Genomic DNA, 16,454 nt, shown 5'->3' on the forward strand with positions numbered 1-16,454 from the left:
GGTTAGTAAAGAGCAAACTAAAGAGAACAAAGCAGGACCTGAGGAACTGGCTTTATGTGAGTTCTTTGGAAATGTGAGCATCACTGGAGAATCTTTACATCAAAGCAGTCAGTGCAACCTCGTCATGGGAAGAGTAACGAAAGGGCTCTCCTATCTCTTACGATGTTCCTGTCCGGACAACAACGCTGTCCAAATGCTTGTAAACCTTTGATGGAACGATGGTGCTCTTAAGAGATGATGGAGCATTAAACTAAAAGCACAGAAAGGCTGGAGTGAGGGTGGGGGTTAGACACACACTGCTCTTACAGAGGACTCGGGTGGGTTTAGTTCTCACTCCCACATCGAGTATCTACCAACCGCCTGTAACCCCAGCAACAAGAGATCCAGTACCTCTGCCCTCCACAAGCACCTGCATCCCAGGCTGTCTTAGTTACAGTTTCATTGCTGTGCAGAGATACCATGACCAGGGCAACTCTTATAAAGGACAATATTTAAGTTTGGCTGGTTTACAATTCAGAGGTTTAGTCTAGTATAGTCTTAGTGGGAAATGTTGCAGTAAATATTAAATAGAATCTGTCCTATCTCTTTATCGGACCCCACGGTCTCACTCTGAGGGAGCCGCTTAAAATGGAGCTGTGCACATGAACTGTGTCACTCACCCCACAAGCTACACTCTCCACAAGATTCCCTTCCCAGGCGGCTCACTTTGCACACCCTGGTGCTTCTGCCCCGGCGTGTTTCTTCACCCCATCACCCAACACAAACATGACTTTAAGGCTCAATAGCTTTTCATACAGGTTTATATATTAAATTCTTAATCCACAAACCCTCTACACAATAAGCTTACTCCAATGGACAAAGATATAAACTACCCTTCCATGTAAGATAAAAGACCTACAGAGTCCCTTAAAATATTCATATCTACCTATTGCCAGTTAAGTCCACCTGGATCTAGATCCTCCTTCTCCAGCTCCATCTCGATCTCCCCTCCTCTCTCTCTCTCTCTCTCTTTCTTCCTCTTCCTATCTCTTCCCTTCTCTCCGCCTATCTTCCTGTCCAATCATGTAACACCTTAACATAAATCTACAGGGAAACATGGTCACAAACAGCCTGCCCCCAGTGACACACCTCCCCCAATAAAACTACACCTAATCCAACAAAGCCACACCTCCAAGAATGCCACTCCCTATAGACCAAGCATCCAAACACAGAAGTCTATGAGGACCACACCTACACAAACTGCCAGACACGCTCAAACTCACACACAGCTACATGTAAATACACTTAACTAAAACAGTATGTCCTAAGGGCATAAGACCTTGACAAACCAATTTTAAAAATTAAGTATGGAAGGACTGTAGAAAACAAGCCCACACATTTCTGCAAGAAATTTCTCTTATTATTCCTTTGATCAAATCTTCAGCTACCTCAGAAATACAGATCATATGAGGAGGTAGAATCGTCCAGATTTGTTTTGGAAGACACGACATAAGGAAAGTGTGCATTCCTATCTGGTTAATCAGAAGCAGCAATGCTAAGTTGAGGTGGGGACGGGGTGGGGGAGGGGGTGTCCATCCGTTAAGCACTTGCTGTGCAGGCATGAGGACTTGAGTTCAGTCAGCAGAGTGCACATAGAAAAGGAGGAACAGCTATGAACAGGATAGCTGGGCAATGGGATTCGTGGGGGTGGCCCAGTGTGATGCAGAAGAGCAAGGGAGTCCTTGGGCTCACCTGCTGGTCAGCCTACTCAGCAAATGGCAGGGCAGTAGGAGACTATCGAAAAACAAAAACGGAGGGCACCTGAAGAGCAATACCTAAGTTTGAGCACTAGACTACATGTGCACATACATGCACACACACACACACACACACACACACACACACACACACATACACCAAAGATTAATATGATTCTGAAAGTTTTAGCTTATTTCAAAATATGTAGATAATTTTTATTAGAAAAAATTATAAAATGTATCATATCAGTAGATTAAAATAGGAAAAAAAAACAAGATCTTGGGTGATCTCAAAAATAACCCATTCAATTTTTAAATATGACTTTTCCAAGTCATTGATTGAATAGAAAATTATTTAATGTGACTAAGAACTATGATTATCTTGATTTATATAAGAAATATCTTTCCTCCTAAATTTTTGGACTCAGCAAGCTGGGACTTAAAAGATTCTTTTCATAAACTCTCAGCAGCTGTGGTTGCCTGCATGCGATCAGGCCAGCCAGCATCCCAGCAGGGGTGGACAGGGGACCTCACCTACTCCCCAGCTCAGCACCATTGATTGGTATAGGTGGCTCTGCTGGGGAAAGAGTCCTTTTCTTCACATTTGCTAGGGTGACCGGGCTCCAGGAGATGACCCTATGCCCCTGCACATGTGGGGACCACCAACTGGACTCAGGGTTATTAAAAAACATTTAAAGGGACAGCCCAGTAGAAACGTGAGCAGAGCTTGTGAACGTGCCAGTCACTAAGGGTGTGGACAGAAACAGAAACCTAACCTCACGTGTAATGAAACAGTCACCACAGAAATGGTTCCGTTCCCTCTGACTGCTACACTGGAAACCTATCCCCTCGTGAAACTATAATTGAAATCATCATAAAATAGTACAGAGAAGAAAGGTTGCTATCCTTTTTTCTGGAGGAAAAGTTGACAGCATGACCGAACACTATGCTAACGTGCACTAACTAACCCAGCGACCCTGCCTTGAATGACCACCGGGTAAATGAAGCAGTCCTATCATTATAGTAGAGATAACTGGATTCCTGCTGCCTCACAGTAAGGAACTTCATAAGTACATCTGGTGCTTCTGTGAAGGTTAAAAACATGAAGGAAGCACAGGACCTGCATAAGGTCAGTTAGAAATCTTAGCATGGAGTGGGGCTCCAGTGCCACACCCACAGCTGAGGAGCTATTGGATTCCGAGGAAGGGAGGCTGTTTTAGAGATGACCATTGTACCCACGGATAACCCTTACCCATATGCATATGGGCAGCTCTAATGGGATCAGGGGATGAGGGAGGCACCTAAAGCAAGAAAGGAGAGACATTGTGAAGAGGGACAGGGAGGTGAGGAGGAAAAAAGTGGGGCAGATAAGAGTTAGGGTTAGGGCTGGAGAGATGGCTCAGTGGTTAAGAGCACTGACTGCTCTTCCCAGGTCCTGAGGTCAAATCCCAGCAACCACATGGTGGCTCACAATCATCTTTAATGAGATCTGATGCCCTCTTCTGGTGTGTCTAAAGACAGCTACAGTGTACTTATGTAATTAATTAATTAATTTTTTTAAAAAAACAGCTAGGGTTAATGGTAGACATCTATGAATGTTTCAAATAATAAAGTAAAAAAATAGCAGGGCAGTGAAGAGCCAGGCAGGGTTCAATGGCAGAGCCTTTGCTGAGCACATACAAGGTCCTGGGTTCTGGCAAGAGCCAGAACAGAGGGAAGGGTCCTCATAACATGATATTTAATTTTTACTCAGCCTGTTTCAACTGTTGTAAACCCATGCACTGCGTGGGTGTCTGTGATTTCTAAGAAGGAAAAGCACAAAGGTATTTAGGCCTTGCTGCCTACATTTCATCTCCCTTCCTCTTTTTCCTCTTTGCTTCATGCATTTCCCAAGTTTTCAACAAACACAGAACTTTGCGATCAGATGAAAGGGAGACATATATTAAATGAATCATGTGTCAGTAGTGACTACTGACAAACCGTGTGTCCCGCTAAAGGCTTGGCCACTTTGTTTCCGTCGTTCCCTCCACTTCTCTAGCTCCTTCGTGGTTCCAAATATTTCTCCACGCTTTCATCTTACTCCCCAGTTCTGGCACCAAAAGATTGCAGAGAGCACGCCAGCGTGTGTGTCAGCAGAATGAATCAAATAACCAAGAGAGTTGACCTTGGATCCTTTTCCCGGACAGCACATAAAAAGCAGGCTAGGAGAGGAAACGGATTACAGACAAGCCGAGCCGGAGCTGAGGGAGGAAGCCGGGTGAACGCCTGATTCACCCTGACCAAACGCTTTCTCTTGCCCCGGGCTCACAAAATACCTGTTTATCTCTGTCACAGAACTGGACCTAGGATGTGAGTGTTGTCACAGGAAAGCTTTGCTGTCTTCTTCTGAAAGACGAGCATTAAATTGTAGGGTTCAAAGACAGAAAAGAAAATGAGGTAGGCCAGAGAGATTCACAGGAGCCAGCCAACAGCTTGCACTAAGAGCTTGGATATCCTGTAGGTGAGAGACACTAAAAGGCAAAAGCAGAAAGAACACTGAGTGTATGTTTACACTCTACATGTACACTTCACATACTTCTACATACATGTATATACACATATGTATACATATATGTGGAGATTTTATATGGAAACCAGTAGGTTAAGGGAAAGACAGGGCCAGGAACCCTTTGTACTATTTGACCCCCATTTTAGATGTGCAGTAGTGAGAATGGGGGAGAGTGCGGGGGCTTTAAATATTGTCTTCTGCCTCTCTCTGACACACAGAAGATAATGCCTCCCACCCCAGTTTTCACTTCCCGGGTTGGCTCGGCCTGCCTGCCTGACTACCCCTACTTGGACATTCTGATTCCCAGGAGAGAGAATTCTACTGACCCAGTCCAGATTAGATGCCTGGTCCTGGTCCAGTCAAAGAGGCACTGTCACTGGTCACAATGATGCCAGCTTGGGTCCATCTGTTTTGAGTCCTTGACTCTGTCTCCACCTCTAGACTGTATCCTCTTGAGAGCAAGGCCCTGGTACGCATTAGTGATGAACAGATGATGCTTGGGAAAGGAGGCAGTGACTCGGAATAGAGAGAGGCACGTATGGGAAGATGCTGCCCTGAAGTCCCTGTCCTAATGCAGCACTGGATCGCCAACTTCATCAGTTACATCAGTGGACGGCGGCGAACCAGTGAGTTGTATGGTCTAGCCTGAGAACCAGACATTCTTTCCAAGATCGATTTTCCCAGCCCCTGTCCCAAACAGCCAACTCCAAACAAACTTTGGAAGATTAATCCTATTGTAGCTTGAGAAATACCTACAGCCCTCCCAACAAGGCAGTGCATGTGAAAACTAGGTCAGAGGAAAAGGTATTTGTAGAGAAAACTTGGCTTGTATGGTACACTTTTTCCATGATTGCTTTAGTACTTACTCCTCTCTCTGTGAAATCCAGTTTCCTTGAATGACCTCTGTTCATAGGAAACTATTTGGTTTGATTCGTGGGGCCGTGGCATATGTTTAACCATCTCTGAAGGGCAGCTCCATCACTGCTGAGCATGCCTGATACCCAGATGTTTCCTAACACTCAGCACTCATGAGCTCACCCCTGGCACATTCTTTGCACATAATCACCCCAAAGCTCTTCTCACATCTCCCCAGCATCCCGAAAGCTCAGATTCAGAGACTCAGGGAACCAGCTTGAATCCTCACCAGGGTAACCTAAGAACAAAAGGTGAAGCTTCCAATACTGAAACTTTCCAGTTTACTAACATTTGAGGGACCTAACAAACAGCTGGAAGATATGCAACACAAGGGGTTGGAGCTAGGCAAACTAAGCAACATTAAAAAAATGTGCAAACTGGCTGCCCAAAAGAATCCAATTAAACTACAGGCGAAGGGTTCCACAGCCACCCATATCTGATGGAATCAGAGCTCAGAGCTGAAGGCCCTGGACACATTGTAGCCAGTGTAGAAGATGAAGGTGGTGAAGGCGTCAGAGATGGTAACTGGCCCCAGGTTTCACAGCAAGAGTATGTTAGGGACAGAACAAAGGAATTCCTGACCCTGGGAAGCACAGCACAGTCCCACACCACCAATCCCCTGTCTCTACAGTTCAAGGACAAAACCTGAATGTGGTCAACAAGACCTCAAATCCCAGCCATGCTGTAATTAAAGCAAAGGGATTTGTTAGGAGGGCAATCTTCTTTAAAAAAAAAAAAAAAAAATCAATTAAGCCCTGTGTTTCATCTCCTGCATGACATGAATACTAAGTGTGGCTGCGTGTGCTTGTAACCCCAGCACATGGGAATAGCAAGATCAAGGACAGCCTGAGCTTCAGGGAACCCTGCTGAGAGGGGTAAGGTTAGACCAAGGAGAGCACGCAGCATCCTTACCAAGTCTCCCCAAGAACTGGAAGCATCCACAGAGCCCATGGTGAGGAGGCTTAATAATGTCTACTTCTGAAAAGCTAAATTTCTGAGGACTTTGTGAGCTTTTAGAGAAGCTCCCACTCTGAGACGCACAACTATACAAGATTACCTGTCAAGTGACAGACCTTGAGGTCTTAAGAGCCCTGGCCTGGAGGAGAGGCCCTAAGACTGCCGGGGAGACAGGTGAAGAAAGAGCCATATTCTGTGCTGTTCATGTAAAGTTTAGACGGGACAGTCAGGACACCCTACAGGTAGAGCAAAGCGCACGTCACAGGACCTCACGTCATCCCAGGCTATGGATTTTATTGTAGAACCACTGAAGAACTCTGCACTAGAGCATGAACCCAGCAGGCAGACTTACCTTCTGGAACATTCCCATGTGTTAATGACTTGTGACCAGGAGCTCCACTGTGTAAAGCTCATTATTGGTCCTTTGGGGGTATTTTCACACTTATCCTTCATATCAGGGATAATAGTAAGGAGAATGAGTTCCTGAGCTGCGCAGAGCTAAACTTTATTCCCACCCGACCCGTCGCTGACTGTGTGGTTTTAAACAAATTATTTAAATAGGCCTGAGCCTCTCTTCCATCTCTCCACAATGGAGGTGACAAGACCTCGCTCATAGGGTTTTGAAGTGCTGACAAATGCTTCACAGATGAAGATTGTGTGTGAGTGTGTGTGTGCATGTGTGTGTGAGTGTGTGAATGTGTGTGTGTTCACATGTGAGTGTGTGTGTGCATATGTGCGTGTGTGTGAGTATGTGTGTGTGCGTGTAAGAGTGAGTGTGTGTGAGTGTGAATGTTACTGAGGATTGAACCTAGGATCTCATGCATGCCAGGCAAGTGTTGTAAAGCTCAGCTATGTCCCTAGGTCTTATTAAAAAATTCTGCCAAAGGGGATAAGAGGTGGCTCAGTGGTTAAGAGCACCGGGCCCCCTGCAATTCAGTTCTCAGAGCTCACAGGGTAGTTCACAACCATCCGTAACTTCACCTCTGGGAGATCTGATGACTTCTTCTAACTTCTAGGCACACATATGCTACACAGACATATGTGCAGGCAAAACACCCATACACACAAGTAAACTTGAAAAGCAAAATGCTATCAGAGCCTGTCTGGGGAAAACAGCATTTTTATTTCATTGGTGAAGAAGGCAAGGTAAACTAAGGTCAAAGTCAGCCTTGGATGTGACTCAAACCACCCAGAAACAGTGCTTCGGAGAATCAAACATAGTTGCAAGGGGCCAGTATCATGAGAGAAAGCTCTGGTGACCATAGCAACCTTTTTAGCCAAACACTGGAGATCTGCTGGCGTGTACAGCGCCAACGACATCTGGCCTTTCTATTATTCCCTCACCAGTAAGAAATAACATTGAAAACGGGAATAAAATGCCCTGTAAACTAATCTTTAGGCCAATTACACACCCGGGTGTCTCATGTTTATGCTGACACCCCTGGCCCAGGTTTTTAAACCACTCTGGAGCCACGCCTCTCTTTTGAAGAGCAAGTCTTATGGTAAAATGCTCCAGGTGGCACTTCTGCTGAGTCTGCACCTTTCCTCAGCAAGGTAAGTGCAAATGCATCTGTCAGCTGCATGTGCAAAGCACTGTGGGAGGTCCCGTAAGAAATAAGTGTCAGTGGTCACGTTACAACAAGAAGGAAGGAGGGGCTCTGAGGCCTCTTCCATCACTTCCCATGGTTCATTGCAGGAGGGGCTCTGAGGCCTCTTCCATCACTTCCCATGGTTCATTGCAGGAGGGGCTCTGAGGCCTCTTCCATCACTTCCCATGGTTCATTGCAGGAGGGACGCCGAGGCCTCTTCCATCACTTCCCATGGTTCATTGCAGGAGGGGCTCTGAGGCCTCTTCCATCACTACACATGGTTCATTGCAGGAGGGGCACCGAGGCTGCTTCCATCGCCTCCCATGATTCATTTATTCCATTTACCAATTTCATTATGGAAGCCACCCGCGCTGTGCAACTCACTCGGCCCCAAAGCCGGAGTCAGACCTAATGAAGCTACTTCCAGTTGCATACCATAAGCAAGGCCATCTCTGTCTCCCTCGTCTGTTTCCCCATCCTCAGAAGGCAGCTCCAAATCCAGCTGTTTCCCAAACACTGTTCCAGACCCTTTTTCCCTGCAGTTGACGAGAGGATTGTCGCCGTGCCTGTAAATAGCCAGTGTTCTCAAGATCCCCAGTCTGTTAGAGATTTAGACTCCCGGTGTGGGCTCTGAGCAAACAGTGGTAGGGAGTCAGGCGCTCATGAGCCAGTGGACAGAAGTACCGCCAATGGAAAGAAGTGTGTTCTGTTTCATACAGTGAGCATGTAACCTTCTGGACTAATTGGCCAAGGGCAATGCTAAGATCTGAAGGCAGTGAGACTCGACCTCACCTTCAGCATCTTCAAGGAACCAAGGCCTCTGAAGCTCTTAGTGAATGTTAGCTGTCTAGGAAAGGAAGCAGAGTAGTTAGCTCCGTAAATCCCAATTCTGATTGTCAATGTGGGACTTTATCAAGGACAGCCTAACATCATGAAGGAAAGACCCCGTTATAGTGTAACCAGAAAACTGTCACCAAGGCAGTTTTACCCAGCTATAAATGAGTCACCTGGCCAGGAGAACTGTTTGCAAGTGTTCACCCCTAAAGTTAGCCAGAGCCTGGAGCTCAGGGTGGGAAAAAGAGGATGATTGTCGTAGTTAGTGGAACCCTAATAGAGACCCAGTAAAGCTCATCCCTGTGGAGCCCATCATCTTGAGAAACACCCACCAAGGACCCAGGTGCAGGGGAGCATCATAATTCCTTAGCAGGTACAGTCTGTTTGGGTCTGGCCCTTTCTGACCCTGACACTAGCTAACATGATGTCTTGGGAAGGAATTTCCAGACCATGGCTAATAATCTCAAAGCCTCTGCTTTTCCCAAGTGGCTTCAGACAGCTCCATTCTGACTGTGACTCTCCTGGCCTTAGCATGCAAAGCATCTTGGGAGGTTTCTTCTTATAGAGAAGCAAAATGTCTCTTCTGTCAGGAGAGGCAAAGCGTTTACAGATAAAAAACTGTGGTGTTCCAGCTGAGATGTGTGCAGAAGATAATAACTAGAGAAACACCCAAGGAAGCAAAGGAAGAGTTGAGAAAGTCGAGGCCAGAGTTCCGGGCAAGATGGGCAGGGACGTGGGTCTCCGTGTGACGCGAAGGATGAGGCACACAAGAAAGGAAGGGTTCTCTTTGCCTCCTCATCTCCCATTCCACGCAAGCTTGCAGCTTGCTTTTTCAACACAGGACAAGTCTTCTGTCTGTCTGTCTGTCCTTCTCTCTCTCTCTCTCTCTCTCTCTCTCTCTCTCTCTCTCTCTCTCTCTCTCCACACACTCACACACACACACACACACACACACCATGTTTCTTAATTCCCCTTCTGACCCTTCTCTGGGATCTGGTGAGGGGAACTGGAGATTTTCTGGACAGACCTTCACCAAGGCTAGAATTAACAGGCCATGCTTCAGTGTGGAGAGACGGCTAGGCAGAGCTCTATTCCAGCGGTAGGGGAATGAGCAGGAGAAGAAAAGAATGGCACACTCAGAGGTGACCCCACACAGCCTTCCTAGGAGAGAAGTGACTCTGTGACACATAGAGACAGCCACAGGGAAGCTGGGAACACACAGTGGTGACCTACATGATAGAAGTTCACACAGCTGGTGCATGATGGGAGTTCACACAGCTGGTGCATGATAGGAGTTCACACAGCTGGTGACAAGCAGAAGCAACTCTGCCACAGGGCAAGTGTGGGGCCTGGTGCCTAGTAAAAGAAGACAGGGAGGGCAGGAGGTGGGGCTGCCTTGGGCAGGCTTTGGACTCTGTACTGTCTAGAGCCTGTTTGCAGAGAGGGCACAGGGATCTCTCAGCATTGTCCTGTTAACTCCCTAGGAAGTCACACATGGAAAAAGCCAAATTCAGAGATATACCTGATTAGCAATAAAATGTCTCTGGTGGGATTTCTTACAAGAAGAGGTGTAGAGGAATGCCTGTGACTAGCCCAAAAGCAGTCTGGGGTGCAGGGCCTGGGGAAAGGGACTTGTTTCTCAACCCCAGTTTCTTCCCTCGGGGAAGGGAATGCTGTTCACACCCTACTGGCAAAGCTAAAAGTAAATGGGACAGCCTTCCTAATGGTATGTTCCAGCTAGCATCAGCCCTCTTCTCTCTCCCCACCCAAGACAGTGAGAGACTGTAATGGAAATGGGTTGCGACAATTCTGAGACCCAGCCAGCCCAGAAAGGGGACATGGATTCGGAGAGGCCAGTGACTAATGTGACATCAGGTCACTAGGTCATCAGGTCACTAGGTCATCAGCAGCATGTCAGCATGTCTCTTATCCCTTGAGAGCCACCATGCCTAGCACTTGCTCTACCTTAAGACATTGACTGATGATCCTCCTTTGATTCTCTTCCAGGGGCGCTGTATCAACTTCACCAGAGTGAAGAACAGTCAGCCAGCCAAGTATCCCCTCAACAACACCTACCACCCCAGCTCCCCACCCCCTGCTCCTATCTACACACCCCCACCCCCTGCTCCCCACTGCCCTCCCCCAGCCCCCAGTGCCCCCACTCCTCCTATCCCTTCTCCACCATCCACTCTCCCCCCTCCTCCTCAGGCCCCACCCCCTAACAGGGCACCACCCCCCTCCAGACCTCCTCCAAGGCCTTCTGTCTAGAACCCAAAGTCTGAGTAGCTCCAGCAGGAGGCTCTTCTGCTGACAGAAAGATCTGCCCAGCCTACGCAGTGAGCAGCAGCTGATGTTTTGCGCGATTTAAAAGCAAGTCGTGATGGGCAGAACAAAATGGGAATTTTGGACTGCCTGAAGACAGACAATGAGACAACCAAGACAGTCACATTATAGCCTGTGACCCCTCACCTCTAGAGGAAGGTTCCAGAGATGGCCACATTGACACAATGTTCTCAGCCAGATTATGTTCCATGGAAACCAGGAAAAAGGTGATTTCTGAAAATGGAATGCAGCATTAGATAAGAAACACCCTGGCTGAGATTATGAATGCCACCTCACTAACTTGACTCTTGACCCTTGGACTGGGAACCAGGTTATTCTTACCCCTGAGTACCACCCAGTGACTCTGAATATATGTGGTGTCCCTAGTATGCATCAAATAGGTATCCAACTGGGATCTGCAGGTTGCCTTTTGTAAGAACAGATGCTCTATTCTTCTTCCAAAACTTCCTGGTTTCTCAGTGAGGAGGGAAGGGGAAAGGTGTTGATTGGGGAGCATCCAATTCTTACATCTAGAAATGACTGGTTTCAGCAGGCACAGTCCCTAAACCAACAAGCCTGGTTGTCAAACAGCAACCTGCTAATGATTCACCTTAAACATCAAGGTTAGCTGTAGCATAGATCAGAGCTGATCACACAGAACCTTTTGCACGAGATCACAAGGCCCTTCACCTTCGGTTCACCAGAGATTTCTAAATCCAGCTGAGAAACAGTGTCCTGACTTGGTAAGAGAACCACTCCCAGTTGAGTTACTCTGAAGCAAGCCATTGTATGTACAGTACATCTTTCCTTGACCTTTCAGAAATATTACCAGTCATGAAACAAGGAGAGATACATCCATTGTGTAACAGAAAAGCTCTGCCTGAAATCCCCACCCATTCCTCCACATTTTTCTGAAACTGCTTGATCAGCGAGCCCTTTAACTTTATGTAAACCCTGGACACTGTTACCTAACCAGGAAAACAGAGGTCATTGTCAAAGGAAGTGTACAACCCATCCAAACTGATGCTTCCTTCCTCAGTTTTCCACAGGCCCTAAAATTCCTGTCTTGGGCTCCTAAACCTCTAAACTCTTCCATGGAATAAAAGATACGAAATGAGCCTAAGTTTTTACTTTGGGCTGTGATCTCCAAAGTCCCCTCAAGAACTCAAGTTAGCCTCATTTTTTTCTCAGCTTGTTTAGGACATAGGCACCCGGGTGTGGTGCACTCCATAGACACCAATCCTTGTTCCCAAGGCAGACATTATTAATCAATCTCAGCACTCAATTTAATCCAATTACATTTTCCCACAATACTTCACATCTCTTATGACCTGTCAGTCATCAGTTAGAATTGAGAGAAAGAAACACTATTTCTGATCCCTACCTTAGAAAGAAAAGCAGAGGAGAATGGGGGAACCACCAGCATAAAGGGTATTATCTGGAAAAAATCGACCTGGGGGAATGCCCAAGTCCAAGACCTGTGGTGCTGACACCAAAGTAACACTTTCCCAAGTGTACCCCAGACCTCATGGTTCTCCCTATGGCTGCCACTCCCCACTTTTCCAGAGTTATGAAAAAGATCTCCCTCGCCTTTACTGTGCCCCCCTCCATACTATCCTCTTGTAGAACAGGGCTTGTTTAGTGTAGTCCCTTGTTAAACAGGGGCCAGAATGCCTCAGCCACCCGAGGTGACATTGCTGGCCCTAGAAAACCATTCTGAGGAGAATGGGCTCCCCAGGCTCCAAGCATGCAGAGAGTGAGCCCATGGCAACTGTTTTGACTGCCGGCAGTACAAAACAGGCCACCCCACACTACCGCTGCACAATTTGTGCAGCTATGAGAAAGTATGAACCAAGATGCTGGCGTTGCTGTTCAACACGCACGGGCTCCGGGGAAAGCAGCAGACTCCGAGAGCAGGCTGCCCTGTGCCTTGCGCAGTGTCCCAAGAGGCCATGGCGAAGTGTCTGAAGGAAAGGGAAAGCTGGTGCATGGTGATTCTGAGATTTTTTTCAAGGTCTGACCTTAGAATTGACTGAATATCTTCCCTGGTCATTCAGAATTATGGTTAGAAGTTTCTAGAAACTGTCAAGGTTCCATAGTAGGTCACTACAGGCAGGAAGAGCCTTGACGAGGTTTACTGTCATTCCCCGTAAGCAACAGGAGATGGTGGTTGTAATTAGCAAACTTCATGTGTTGTTTGTTTGGCCCCTTGTTATTGTCCTTATGGAGGTTGTTTTTTATATATAAACCAAATTTTGTTGTATATATTCATATTCCACGTGACAGATGGAAGCGCGTCCTATCGGTGTGAATAAAAAGGACAGATGTAGTAAATTATTAAAGCCAGTGATAGTTCACGGCAGGTGACCCTACCAAGCTGTGCTTGTCGGTCTCCCACGGCCATAGCGCCTTCACAATGTACAAATGGGTAGTGACGACACCCTCCTCTACACAGCGCCAATGACAGCCTTGCTGAGAACTGCAGTCCTCTGCTGTGCAGCCGCTCGCAAGCAGGGTCCAGCCTGGAGCTTGACACGCACTTCTGGGAGACACAAGAGCTGTCTTACCCTCAGCATCAGGACAAAGCTACCATAAATTCATGGGAAAGTCTTGGCTCTCCAGCCTGGGACGGGGGTCTCACTGGAACCCCGAGGAGGAGCAGAAATGATTCTCACTTGCCACCTGCACACAATGTGACAGTAGGAAATCCATCAAAGAGCAATTGTGGGACAGGGACCAACAGTTCGGGAGCAAAAGGAATTCATGCTGTGTAAAGTGGGTGGAATTTGTTTGCAAGCCACACTACGCAAAGCCCGTTGGTACTCTCCGGGAGGGTGGAAAGGTTTTTGTTTTGTTTTGTTTTGTTTTTAGTTATCCGAGCTCAGCTGCGTTATCACGCTTGGAGAACCAATGTAAAAGAGTATGATTTTCGAATACACGTAACTTTAGACTCTTCTCTCTTTATATCATAATTTAGTTATGGATGTTCAGCGTCTCGAGTTATTCTTATCAAAGACTTGTCACCACATTGGAGACTGGGCTGAACCTGTACAATGATATACCCTGGATGTTGCTTTTTTAAAAAATAACAATAATAAATACCAAAAATCAGTGCTTTTGACTTGTTATTTCTATGCTTGTCATAAAAACAAAGTGCATGTGAAGTACTTAACCAAAAAAAAAAAAAAAAAAAAAGCATACTTAGTGGGCCAGTGTTACAGCTCAGCTGCTAAAGGAGCTTGCTGCCAAGTCTGATAACCTAAGCTCAGTCCCTGTGACCCACATAGTAGGAGAGAACCCACTCCTGAAAGTTACCCTCTTGACTCCCTGTGCACACTAAGAGGCACAAGCATCCACGTACATGCATACAGAGACACAGAATAAATGTAAACGTCTTTAAACAAAATCATTCTGTACACTGAGAGCTATATTTTTTTCAAATTCTTCTCTACCCATTAAAATCTGTACTACCTTCTTCAGCTCTAAGATTTAAAGGGATCTTCATTTCTAGTAATGACTTTCACATTTTAAAATGAATTCTTGGTAAATGAAAAATAAAATCAGAAGGAATGAAAATGGAGACAAAAAAAAATGAACTGAGGCAGAAACAGAAGAATGGCTGCTAGTTATTGGCTACATAGTCAGATGCCATCTCAAATTACCAAAAAAAAAAAAAAAAAAAAAAAAATACTGTTGTTACAATTTGAGTCTGAACACACGCGTGCATGCACGTGCACGCCCATGCACAGACACACACACACACACACACACACACACACGTTTCTGTATTTGAACACCTGGTACTCCAAAGTTTTGAGGGGGCAACTAGAACTTCCGGGGGTGGGGCCTGGATGGCAAAGAAGAATCACTGGGCAGGGCTGAGGGGTCACCTCATGAGAAGTGTTGGCCACCATGGGTTCACTCATGGTTCACCCTCCTTGCCATAATGCTGTTCCCTCTGTGACTGAGACCAGAGAGCCTGCTCTTCCCAAAGTAGCTCCTGCCAGGTACTTGACCTCACAGGGAAAGCAATGAGTATAATAACCAGAGTAGACAGGTTTGGTTGCTGAGGCAGAAGGGAAATGGGTTCTTCTCCCAGAGCTGCTGACCAGGAACCACTGTGGAGTTCCCAGTCTATCACAGAATAGGTCACCGTTGTTAAGGCATCTCTGTGTGGTCCTGGAGGCCTTCTCTCCTAAACCTCCCAGTGTAGCTGTTGCATTGAGGAAGACAGTCTCTCACTGGTTCCCTGGTTTGTTTCTATAAGACCTCATCAGAACTAGATTCATCTTAAGCAGAGGAACAAGACCTGAAGATACAATCGGGCCAACATCTGCTCCAAACTCTCATTAATATTCACTTTCAGTGTGTACACTTAGAGTATGTGCGCACTTTTAAGTTGCATCCTTGATACACAAACTGAGATCATTAACAGGGCTTTGGAAGGAAAAGAGAAAAACTGGAGTCCTCTCTTACTCCTTACACCCACATTGGTTGCAGTTGTCTTACACTGGGGAATTAGAGCTGGACGTCAGCAGGTAAGAGACCTGCTGCTCGCCCAACGCATTTGAGCCCAGTTCCCAGCACCCACGTTAGGAGACCCACAAGCACCTGTGACCCCGGCTCTAGTGGGAGCCACCACCCTCTTCTGGCTTCTGGAAACACTGCACTCACATGCTCATATACACACATAAACACATATACACATAATCATAAATAAAAGCGGTAGAACAAACTCTTTGCTGTATGGTATAAGGAACTCACAATGTTTGCACTCCACTTGCTGGTTTTCTCCTGAAATCCCTTCCAGCTCTCTGAGGAGTTTCCGGGGCACTGAGTTGAATATGAAGAGAAGTCATCAAGACAGGAGGGAGATTTATGGACCAGCTAGGAGCCTGAGTCCCCTGGGTGCCTGCCACCAAATCCCATCTTCTGTCTTCCATTAGTTAAGATTTAATTTGCTGTGATAAAGCATCATGGCCAAATGTACCTCGAGGAAAAAAGGGTTTGTCTCCCTCACATCCACATCTGAGGAAGGAACAGGAACCTAGAAGAAGGAACTGAAGCAGAAGCCATGAGGGGCAGGGGTGCTTTTTACTGGCTTACTAAACTCCTGATCATAGTGCTTTCTGATACTGTCCAGAACCACCTCCCGAGGGGAGGGGGCACTGCACCCTATATCTGAGCACCCCCATGTCAATCACTAATCAAGAAAACACCCCACAGACTTGACTACAGATATATCTATGAGAGCATGTTCTCCGATGAGATTCCCTATAGCTTGTATCAAACTGATTTAAAAGAAAAAAGTCAGCGCATTATCTTTTGAAGTATCCATACACAGGCATAAAGCAAATGAGGATACTATAATAAAATATATATTATATTTTCTGTTCTTCCGATAGAATACCCAGACCCCAAAAAAAAAAAAAAAAAAAAAAGACTGACCTAGGAGAGAAGGGGTTGTTGGGTTGTTTTGGCTCACAGTTCCATAGGCCAGTCTATCACATGGGGATGGGTGTGAGGATAGCCTGGGCACATCTACACATTGGA

At 46.3% G+C, this 16,454-nt stretch overlaps 1 protein-coding gene across 1 annotated transcript in view; it reads left to right on the top strand.

Annotated features, from left to right (window-relative positions):
• Nucleotides 1-13,936, top strand: part of ANTXR1 (ANTXR cell adhesion molecule 1) — a 172,643-nt gene extending 158,707 nt beyond the window's left edge. Inside the window, exon 18 of the mRNA XM_080932612.1 lies at nucleotides 10,587-13,936. Within this exon, the coding sequence (XP_080788738.1) occupies nucleotides 10,587-10,847 (261 nt within the window). The 3' untranslated portion in view covers nucleotides 10,848-13,936. The remainder of the gene's footprint in view (nucleotides 1-10,586) is intronic.
• The last annotated feature ends 2,518 nt before the right edge of the window (nucleotides 13,937-16,454 follow it).

This window comes from Micromys minutus, assembly GCF_963924665.1.
Source record: "Micromys minutus genome assembly, chromosome: 18".
NCBI classification, from domain to species: Eukaryota; Metazoa; Chordata; class Mammalia; order Rodentia; family Muridae; genus Micromys; species Micromys minutus.